The 10587-nt window shown below is 37.4% G+C and overlaps 1 protein-coding gene and 1 long non-coding RNA gene across 3 annotated transcripts; one reads left to right on the top strand and one right to left on the bottom strand.

The window, feature by feature from the left end:
* The first annotated feature begins 4517 nt into the window (after positions 1-4517).
* Positions 4518-6351, top strand: LOC113344303. Of its 2 annotated transcripts, XR_003357746.1 has the most exons (5): positions 4518-4676; positions 4778-5665; positions 5759-5815; positions 5918-6088; positions 6176-6351. It is a non-coding gene; the product is annotated as an uncharacterized LOC113344303 (long non-coding RNA). The 2 variants fall into 2 exon arrangements; XR_003357745.1 differs by having other exon boundaries at positions 5918-6351.
* Positions 6352-6571: 220 nt separating this feature from the next.
* LOC113344403 (protein AUXIN SIGNALING F-BOX 2-like) lies at positions 6572-10223 on the bottom strand. Its single transcript, XM_026588382.1, has 3 exons — positions 9245-10223; positions 7610-8105; positions 6572-7522 (listed from the first exon to the last, which is right to left on the bottom strand). The coding sequence occupies exons 1-3, from the start codon at positions 9694-9696 to the stop codon at positions 6764-6766; spliced, it is 1707 nt and encodes a 568-aa protein (XP_026444167.1). The 5' UTR covers positions 9697-10223; the 3' UTR covers positions 6572-6763.
* Positions 10224-10587: the final 364 nt, after the last annotated feature.

Here is a 10587-nt window from a genome sequence, read left to right as displayed (position 1 = left end):
ATATGTATGTCTCCTGTATGTTTCAGACACATTGAATTTCTCTACAATAATATTCTTTCTTCTTCTTGTGTTCATCTTTCTTTACTTTCATTAATCGTGATCATCATGAGAACATAAAAGTTCTCAAGGGGAAAGAGACATTCGCGTTACCTAACTCTATCACGGAGGACTGAGTACAAAATATATATAGAGTATATGGTTTCTTAAAGAATAAATTACACAAAAAATATTAGATTTCATTGATTTTTGGATCTGACAACTGGTTGTGCAAATCGAACGGCTCATATATGCGACTTCGTTCTACCTATCACGCGCGCATCCGCGTGATAGCATGACTCAAATGTTTAATAGAGGGTTCTTGTGCAAGTCCAACGAGCTAATTCTATCAATGTTTTAAGAAAAGGTGGTGCCTATGATGGACAAAGAACGACCAAGATCATCTCTTGGTTGGACGGCGGAGATCATGCCTCGGCCCAATTAGCTTTAGGGTCCTAGCTAACTAACCCGTTCCGTCCCTCCGCTTCAGCACTAGGACACATCATACCCATTCTTCTACGTCTATACATGCGAACGACAAAAACTCCATCGAGAATAACCCGACTTTTAAGGGCGCTTAAGTTTCGATGTCCCACCCTTGTTGTGATGCAATTTTGCTCGTGACCAACCGTAACTCTTAGTTACGGTTCGTAAGTTATCGAACACCAACAGTAACTGGTTAAATTTGGGAAAGATCCAATTGTAAAACCAATTACGGTTGGTAATTAAATTTTGACAACAACCGTAACTAAATTACGGTTGGTAACTAATGAATCGAGACCAACCGTAACTACCCTACGGTTGGTGTCTCAACTTAACTTTTGAACCGTAAATCATTATTTGATAAATTCTTAAGACACTTGATTATTTACGGTTGGTATGGTTGTTTGAGTAACAAACCGTAACTGAACATATTTCTCAAAACTAAGAACTTATTGTTGGTATTTGAGTTAAAACCAACCGTAACATCAACCCAATCTACAGTTAGGGTTCGTATTTGAGTTATTACCAACCGTAACTCACATGCAACCAGAAATTTCAATTTCAATTTTCTTACAAAACCCTAATTTTTGATACAAAATTAACTTAAATCCAACACGATAAACTAAACCCTAACTGGGTTTTTCCAAACATTTTTCGAATCGTCGATTAATCGAAGACGATGAAATTTTCAGTTTTAATGGAGGTTACGGTTGATGGAGGAGAAGAGAAGATGAAGAAGATGATGAAAAAAACTGATTTGATTTTGATACATTAGGTTTAAAAAAAATTAATTTGATTTTGGTTGATTTAAGGTGAAAAGGGTAATCTAGTCAATTTACATCCCCTTTAGGACATCCCCTAACCAACTAAAGGGACATTACTATCACAATGCTGCCCCTCTAATAAATCATGTCGCCCCTATAATAAGCTTGCAAAATAATTACAATAAAGTATAACGAAGTAAGTCATGTTTCACGTTTTTGGGAATGGTGCAGCTTCTCAAACTTAATTACGCTAGCACAATAAAGGATTAAAATCTAATTTTGGGACAATGGTGATGATCATCTTAAGAACATTGCAATCGGTTTAATTTTTTATGTTAAGTCATGAGTATCACTGCATGGGATACTAAAGAACATTAAGCAAAATCAAAAGAGTGTTGTATACCACCCAACCTTAGACGATCCATTTGTCTTAATGGCTTTTCGTACAGCAAGAACAACTGCCTTAAAGGCTGACTCATTGTATATTTGATGAATTTATTCCTAGAAATACATAAGAACCAAAGCTGAATTGGGGCCCCGGAAAGTAGTTGGGGGCCTCCGGCTAGAGGACAAAAAAGGTCACCCAATCCTAATTTGGGTCACCCCTTATCCAAATATTTTGATAATACCTAATCTATCCCTTATCTAATTAGTGATAATCTCACTTAATTAGTGGTAATATCATTTAATTAGTGCAAAATTTTAAAATCATATGTTTTATTACAAATTTTATGTTTGGAAAAAAAAATTATGTTCAAATTTGTATGAAAAGTCGTCATGAAATTTTTAAAAAAGTAACGACCCTCAAGAGTCGTCATTGTTTCAGTGACGACTCTAAACAGTCGTTTTTGTTCCAAAAACGACCCTCAAGAGTCGCCATTGTTTTAGTGACGATTCTAGACAGTCGTTAATGTTCAACTACGCATATGACGACCCTTTAATATATTCCGCCATTAATGAAGATAACGACTCTTTTATAAGCAATAACGAATGTTTAGAGTCGTCACTGAAACAATGACGACTTCTGAGGGTCGTTTTTTGAACAATAACGACTATTTAGAGTCGTCACTGAAACAATGACGACTCTTGAGGGTCGTTAATTTTTTAAAAATTTCATGCCGACTTTTCATACAATTTTGAGCCGATTTTTTTTTTGCAAACATAAAATTCGCAAAAAAATAAATTGATTTTGATTTTGATTTTAAAATTTCGATTAAAAAAAATTAAAAAAATAAAAGGTAAAACAATATTTTCACTTTACTATTGATACGTCCCTGAAAGTTTTGGGGTGCAAACAAAATTGGCGAGCCCCCAATTATTTTCCAGACCCCCAATTAAGCCTAGATAAGAAACGCCATACTGACATATGCACAGTAACGAGTATGTTTATCTGTTAGAGACGTAGGAAATGAGAGTAAAAAAACTCAAACGCTCAAAAGTACGATCTTGGAAAATCTGCAGAACTAATTCATTTTCTACGAGGCTCCTTCAAATTTTTGAAGTTTACAAGCACCAAATATTCAAACTAATCCCATAATAAACCGAAGAAACTAAACTTTTTAGCCATGAACTTATGCCATGGCCTGACCAAAACTAACCATAACTTAATTAGGCTTGGAACCACAAAAAGTAAAAAAAGCTAAGAGCCTGTTTGGTATAGTTTTCAAAAACAGTTTTCTGTTTTTAAAAACAGAGAAAACAAAAAACAGGAGAAAACGCGTTTGGTAGGGACATTTTCAGAAAATGTTTTCTATCTGTTTTCTGTTTTTAAAAACAAAAAAATGAAAACAACAAATTATTGTTTTCTGTGTTTTCTCTTTTTTTCTTTTCTTTTTTATTTTCTTCTTTTCAGAACAAAGTAAGAGATGGGGGAATGACCGCAAGTGAGTCATGGCTAATATCACTATCTCTTAGACGAATCTTTACATTTGATCCGATTTAGTTGGTTTTCCTTGTTTTCAAAAACAGTTTACCAAATAATTTTTAGAAAATGAAAACAAGGAAAAAAGGGTATGTTTTTAAAACAGTGGAAAACTATTTTTGAAAACTGTTTTTGAAAACCGTACCAAACAGGCCCTAAAGCTCCTAACGTCTCGGCAGATAAGCTCGTGGATTATGGATCTTTATGGGGCTTAGAATTTCCATCTGTGAAGGCTAACCATGAAGAAATGTTCAGCCAAAAAACCACGATGGTTTAATAATAGAAGATGTCGGCGAGGGATAATTTTTTTTAGGCGGTGATCCACATTGTAGTTTGCAAGTTGCTATTTTGTTTTTTAGGTTTTGCAAGATGTGTCTTCTTTTGTTGACACTCTTTGAATTTCCTTTTGTTTAGCTTTGCTTTTTGTTGGTGGGTTTTTCGCTCTTTATCTATGTATTTGCCCGCACACGGCTTGTGTGCTTTTTAATCTATTCTTTTGAAGGATCAGAAAAAAAAAAATCCAATGTGAACCCAGTTCTCGACAGTTTTGTAAAAGAAAACTTATTCCAGAATCAGTAATCGGGTGACAACCGGAGAGCCTAACCTCCTTTAAGCATGCACAACAATTAACAGAGGACCTCCAAACCCTTATCAGTCATACGAGAGGATCTCAAACATATAACTGTCAAACATCAAAGGCATTATAGGAAAGCTTTCATCTGCACTAGTTCTTGCGAGTACGAAACAACAGTAAGGATTCGATACTGTTGTTCTGGATATGAAGCCACTGACGACAAGTTAGTCCAAAGGAAACACGATCATCTTGTTTGAAGCGCTTAAATATAAGAGTTAGACAGTCAATAGGGAGATTAGTCATAAAAGATGAAGTAGGGGTTTTGCCCGACCCAAGGTTGTCTTCGCCATAATTGGATAACAAACTCATCCTTGAGCAACGCAAAAATTCTCTATCAAACCACCAAAGCGGAACACCTTAGGCTTCTTCTGTGAGGGATGGATAAAAATTGCAGAGGTAGGAGGAGTCCAAGGGGTTCTTGTAATATTTCATCTTTACGTATATTGCTGAATGTTATTTCATGACCCAGTTTTGTTAGGGATTCTTGAACAAGGGGCTTGCTGGAGTGTGCTCCAGCTCAATGTGCACTTCGTCAGAGCAGCATTCTTGAACGAGACCAGTTGATCGAGACCAAATTTATACTTTAGTCACTTTATTTAGCTACTAGTCTTTGCATCGACACGCTATATGTATATGTATATATATCGAATATCGAGTTGACACACTAGTTACTTGCAGTTAGAGCGTAATCTTTAGTCGGAGAGGATGAGTTCTGATGAGACTCGCATCCCATTGAAACAAGAAATCCCAATTAGCGACCCTTATCTTCGTTTATGGTAGAATATGAGTGTTGTTGTACTAATGGGTGCTTTGGTTGTTGTTATGTGCTTGATTTATGGTAGAATATACAAAGACTACGATATTTCTTTGTAATTACAAAACTTTCTCCCATGATTCATTCGATCGTCGATCTAATCTCATTTTGGTTTCTCTTTACAGTTGTTTTTCCTGCTTGGGGCGTTGTTACTACATCGCCGGGTGATTTGGGTAGGTGACCTATTAACAAAGCCGGGTATTCTGATGTTCTGTTGCTTGCTTATTCTGTCCCGGGGATGAGATTAAGCAACCATGCACCTTCCTTGAGGGGATAAAATTTGTGTGTTCGTTTCCTACAGTTGTTTCATGGTTCTTGTTGTAACTCATGAAATAAATTGAACAGCCGTTTGGCTTTGTTTCGGCTGTAATGAATCTTATGAACCGAGGGTGTTGTGTTGTACTATATGTGCTTGGGTGTGCCCAGGTGTTCCACTTATTCTAGCAATCACAGTGCAACATGATGGAGATACTTGGAAAGGTGCGTGACAAAAAGTTCAATAAGCGTCTTGCAGGCCTACGAGAGTTGCTTTGCGGGATGACATCTAAACAATGGCATTCATGTCTTGCTCTCCTCTCTCACTCTGAACGTGAATGTTCATCTTTAGCGGTGGTAGAATGCCACTATGGAGAAAGGGCCATGGGATTTCGGAAAGTGCATCAATCTCATTAGCTTAAAAGAAAGAAGCAAATGCTAACATCCAATCAATAAAAGAAAGAAATTGACAAGACTGGTGGGTGGGCATTGCATGCTAAACAAACACAGACCAACCCACTGCAAATCACTTGTTCCACAAGAGCTTTCTCAATTTAGACCATTTCATTTCCCATACCAAATGCTCTACAATTCTACACTAACATGTATCAGCTACTAGTTAACTCACTAGTATCATTTCTAGGCCAACTCTCTGTTGATCTCTGCAATTTGAAGTCGGTCGTTTCAGCAGAAAAAAAAAAGAGTTAATAAGGAGGCTACCGTTGTCGAGGAGTCAGACGAGGCCTACACATCACCTGGTATTATCATGATCATCCCCTCTAGGTTTAGTTCCACTAGCAGCTTCATATTCATGTGGTTCTCAGATTTATTTATTTTTGTCTAAAACGCAGGGTTCCCACCAAGTTATCCACCACCAGAATCATATCCACCGGTACCACCACCACCTGGTATTATCATGATCATACCCTTGGAGGGTTTAGTTCCACTAACAGCTTCATTATCACGGGCTTCTCAAATTTTACAAGTTTCTTTTCATGTCTGAAATGCAGGGTACATACCAATTTATCCACAATTTATCCACCACCAGCATCATACTCTCCGGTACCACCACCACCTGGATTTCAGGGATACTTCAATGATGGTGGTCCACCACCTCAACAGCCCTACCAACAGGTCCAGGAAGATGATGACTCAGGCTGCTGCCCTTTTCTAAAAGGATGGTAGATACCCTTCGCCCTATTAACTTTCCAGAATTTCTGTTTCTGTCATTCTAACTAAGGCTTATGTTATATCTACCACTTTTACAGTGCTGCTGTACTCTGTTGCTGTTGCGCGTTGGACTGTTTGTTATAGTCCGAGCTTTGATTTGCATATTCTCTATTCTACTGGAGGCTGGTTTCTACGTTTCTTTCAACAAATACACTACTAAGTTCAGTGCTCCTATATGTGTTTTAATGTGTACTGTGTCAGACGAATAACACTACGTCCAAACAAAATTTCGGTTTATTTTCACATTCTATGTTTGTCTAGAAATGTAATACTGTAAACTAAAGCTCTTAACATCATTCCATGTGTCTGCCGTTTATCCTCTTAGCCAATGGGGAAGCATCCAACTTATACTAAAACGTTGGAAACTCCCTTGCAGGCAAACATTCTGTATAGAACAGACTGACAAGAATCGTAATCATCTACGCAAATATACATAAATCACAACCAGAATATTTTCATAATATATAGAACGAACTATTAGACGATATTTAATAACTGAATACAACAAACATAACTTTCCACTGGTCATAGGAGAAAAAGTTCAGAGAAAAACATTTGAAAGACGAAAAATCCTACAAAGCCATAAAGTACATACCTAACACAAGGCAGCAATGTCACCAGTTCACTCACAAGGTCCAAACAAAGTCGGGAGCATCCCTTCGAGGTCCATCTAGGGATCGGTATACATACATCTTATCTACCTTCTGACTATCATTGAGTTTCTCCTGACTTTCATTCATGATTTCCACATTGAGCTTCGTCATCGTGTTCGCAAGAGTCTTGCAGCCTCTGAGAGTAACATCGCAAGATGACATCCAAAGGGATCGCATTGCTTCATACTTTCCCATGTTTCTCAGAAGCGCCATATCACCAAACGGACTATCCCTGATTTCCAACTTCCGGAGTTTCCTACACCCGTTCAACACATAAAGCATTCCCTTATCACTATCCCCAGCAAATGCAACAGAAAGCATCTCTAATTGTTCCCCATACATCCCGATGTACATGAAAACCCTGTCGGTCAAAAGACCAGAAAGTGACAATCGTCTGAGCCCCTTGCAAGACTCAACAATTGCTCCAAAGCCTTCATCTAGCGGCTGTAACGTGACATGGTCGGGCTTTTTGGGGTCAAGGATGCATAATCTAAAGCGAACGAAATTGGGGCAGTTCTTAGCCACAGTTATGAGGGCAGCATTTGTCATCTGATGACAGAAGTATAGCAATGAATTAAGCATCGGACAACCCATGGATAAAGCAACCAGCCCATGTTCCGTTACACATGCATTCTCTGCACCATGAAGGGATGGAAACACCCTCAACTCTTGTAGCTCTTTACAAATAAAAGCCACAACTTCTAACCCTTTATCTCCAATACAATCCAATATCTGCATATGAATTGAAAACTTTAATCATCAATTATAATGAAGAGAAATCAAGGATAAGATTAACAAAAGTATGTTAAGAGATCGGACCCATAGTCGTTGAAGTTTGTTGCAGCGAAGAATTATTCCGATGAGCTCAGTACCCTTAATTCCTGGTGCATAGCTCAAGTTCAAGGAAGTCAGGTTTGAGCAAATGGAATACATAGCAGGTAAGCAGGCAGGAGCAACCTCTAAAAACCCTGATAAACTCCTGACAGATTTACATTTGATGACGGCCTTCGAGAATTTCCCGTAGGTCTCAGACTCAGGTTCATCGATGTACGAACCAGTGCCCAAATCCACGAGATGAGGAGCGAGATTTAGGATTCTCTGGAGCATCTCAAGGGGAACTGAACGGTTTAGCTTCAGACTTCTTAAGTTTGGGCATCTGGCCACAAGCCTCTCAAGGGCTCCCAAATTAACCTCTCCTTTTAGACATGCAAAATTTAAAGAGACAAGAGAAGTGCATGTTTGTGGAAAACAGCTCAGCCAGTGGCCCCTTTGATCATCAACTTCATTTTCTTGCAAGTCCAGCTCTCTCAGAACCCTATATAAATAAAGCATGGCATTAGAACAGAATTATCGCTCTCCAACTTGTATTTCTATGAAATACAGTTCAGCCATAAACCTTGAGAATCAAGTTTTAACAACTAAGGAACATTTACCATAATACAAAGCAAATGTAGAGCATACGAGTTATAAGCAGTTTACAACAAATATTGTGCATGAACAGATGCATAGTGTGACAGCCATATCTATAACAGAACACCCAAAAATGATAATCCATAGAGGAAACAATATTGAGAGAACAAAAAAACAAGTGATAGACAAACGTGTTTTCACGTATTTCAGCTCATGAAGAACCACAATCTGGATGAGATTTTCACCTCTAGTTTCATATATGGATGTGACTACAGTTTAAACGAGGAATCAAGACAAGAGGCTAGCTGAAAAACAAGCTCAAGTACACCTAAACCTAGCAATCCGCTTCCTTTAGATTGATAATTATCAAGACCAAGTTACAGGTTTAAGTGTGCTTTGTTGGCACATGTTGCTTAGATGAAGTGGATGGAGCTTATTAAAAAAAAAATTTGTGAACCCTTTTGAGGATAGAGATGCAATCGATCCCCTTAGAAGCAATTACATAACCTAGCCCATTCAGCCAAACACCTCGATTAAGTAAATGGATTGTTAAATTCAGGAAGCTCTTGGTTCCCCTGTGAGGGCTATTCTTGTAACTCGTAGTAATTAACACATCACATAAGCAAGCAACTAGAAGCGAATCACCTTCATAACCATACCAAAGTAAGTACTCTGGTGTATTTCTCTATATCTATCTAAATTCTAATCTCATGTCATAATGATTGACATTCAAGGATGTAACATTCAACAACTTGGCATCAACTTTACGGCAGTCTAATTGATGGAGTTTGCGGCACCCATTCCTAAAGTTAAAAATTCAAACAAAACAACAGGAACCGGAGACTTGGACTAATGTGCAAACGAATTAGTATTTTTAACACAGATTCCATAACAGACAACATTCAAGAAGACATACCCACATGTTATTTTGTGGTTAATGAAAACAAATAGAGAAACAATGTCCAGATTCATGAGCACACATCAATAACAAACATGTTCAATCTAATACAAAACTAAGACAAGAACCAGAAAGATGTATTTTACCTGCAGTTAGCAGCAATAGCAGCGAGTCCATCTGTAGTAAACCCTTCACAAGTGACAAGTACAAGCGACTTGAAATTGGGGAACGAACGAGATAACAATTCAAGGCTATCATCAGAGACAACCATTCTCTTCAACCGAAGCTCCTCAAGCCCTGGATAACTCTTAGCCATAGCTTCAATCCATGGATATATAAAACCTCCCCAATCATGAGGAACCAAATTAAAATCAGCAAAATGAGGCTTCCCTTTCAATGTGAGAGCCTTAACTCTCGGAAACCTAGTAATCAATCTTTCAGGAGTAATGGCGTAACAATTTCCAATAAAAACTCTTTCCCTACTCCATCTCTCAACTCGAAACCATGACTTACAAACAAGAGAAACAGCATTCCTGTCTTGGTGTGTTGTAAGGAAACCAAACACTAACTCCAACACCTCCTCAAGAAAATCAGACATTTTTTGGATACAGCCAACAACATACTAATCTAGGGTTTCAACCTTGTTGAACTGTACAAATTTCTTGAACTTCCACTTTTGAATCAACATGATTACAAACAAAGATTTTAAACAACTTTAACACTAAAACTAAACAACCCCATTGGATCTACAGATGTCATTTTTCACTTTTACAAACAAAAACAAAAAATTACAATTCCTCTGAGATCTAATCAAATACTAAGAAAAAAAACAAAAACAAAACTTGAAACCCTTACTTGTTTTAGTTCTTATCTGCACTCTACATCAACTACAGACAAAAAAGATTCAAACATTTATGATTCTAACCTTGAGAAGCAATGAAGTAAGATGAATCTGAATCTAGAGTTATACAAACTCAAACAAAAATCTAATCACAACCCAAGTTTCAGAAAGAGCTGAATTCCAATAAAAATCATAAACAAGATCAGATTCAGAATATACCATCCAGCTTCCCTGAGAGAAACTCAAAACTCAAAAACCCTCTTTTTTCCTCTTCTCACTGTCTGTAAAATACAGAACCAGGATGTTCTTTTTCGTTTTTAACTAACTATTTGAACCCTTTTTGACTAACCATGGTTAAGTTTTCTACCTTTAATCTAACGGATTGTAATTAGCTTTGGTAACTGGTGCTGAATCTGGATCGTTGGTTTGATGACCGATGCATATGTCATTTTCTTTCTGATTTCCAACAAAAAGTAAAGTAAAGTGGATGATTTGTTTACCCCTGCTTTTGGATTCAATTACTGTAAAGACCAGAGACTGTGTCAGGGAATTTACTGTTTTACTCTTCTTTTTCATTTGTGTGGATAAAATTCAATCATTTTTACTTTTGAATAGAGATAAATACCAATCATTATTGTTTTTTTAAAT

The sequence above is a fragment of the Papaver somniferum genome, unplaced genomic scaffold, assembly GCF_003573695.1.
Source record: "Papaver somniferum cultivar HN1 unplaced genomic scaffold, ASM357369v1 unplaced-scaffold_76, whole genome shotgun sequence".
NCBI classification, from domain to species: domain Eukaryota; kingdom Viridiplantae; phylum Streptophyta; class Magnoliopsida; order Ranunculales; family Papaveraceae; genus Papaver; species Papaver somniferum.
This window is presented reverse-complemented; position numbering and strand designations above follow the sequence as displayed.

Excerpts from the sequence above, each read along its gene's own strand:
- LOC113344403 (XM_026588382.1), bottom strand. The coding sequence starts at position 9,696 with ATGTCTGATTTTCTTGAGGAGGTGTTGGAGTTAGTGTTTGGTTTCCTT. Across the intron at positions 8,106-9,244 it reads GCTATTGCTGCTAACTGCAG|GGTTCTGAGAGAGCTGGACT; the intron begins GTAAAATACATC and ends TTATTTATATAG. Across the intron at positions 7,523-7,609 it reads ACAAACTTCAACGACTATGG|ATATTGGATTGTATTGGAGA; the intron begins GTCCGATCTCTT and ends ATTCATATGCAG.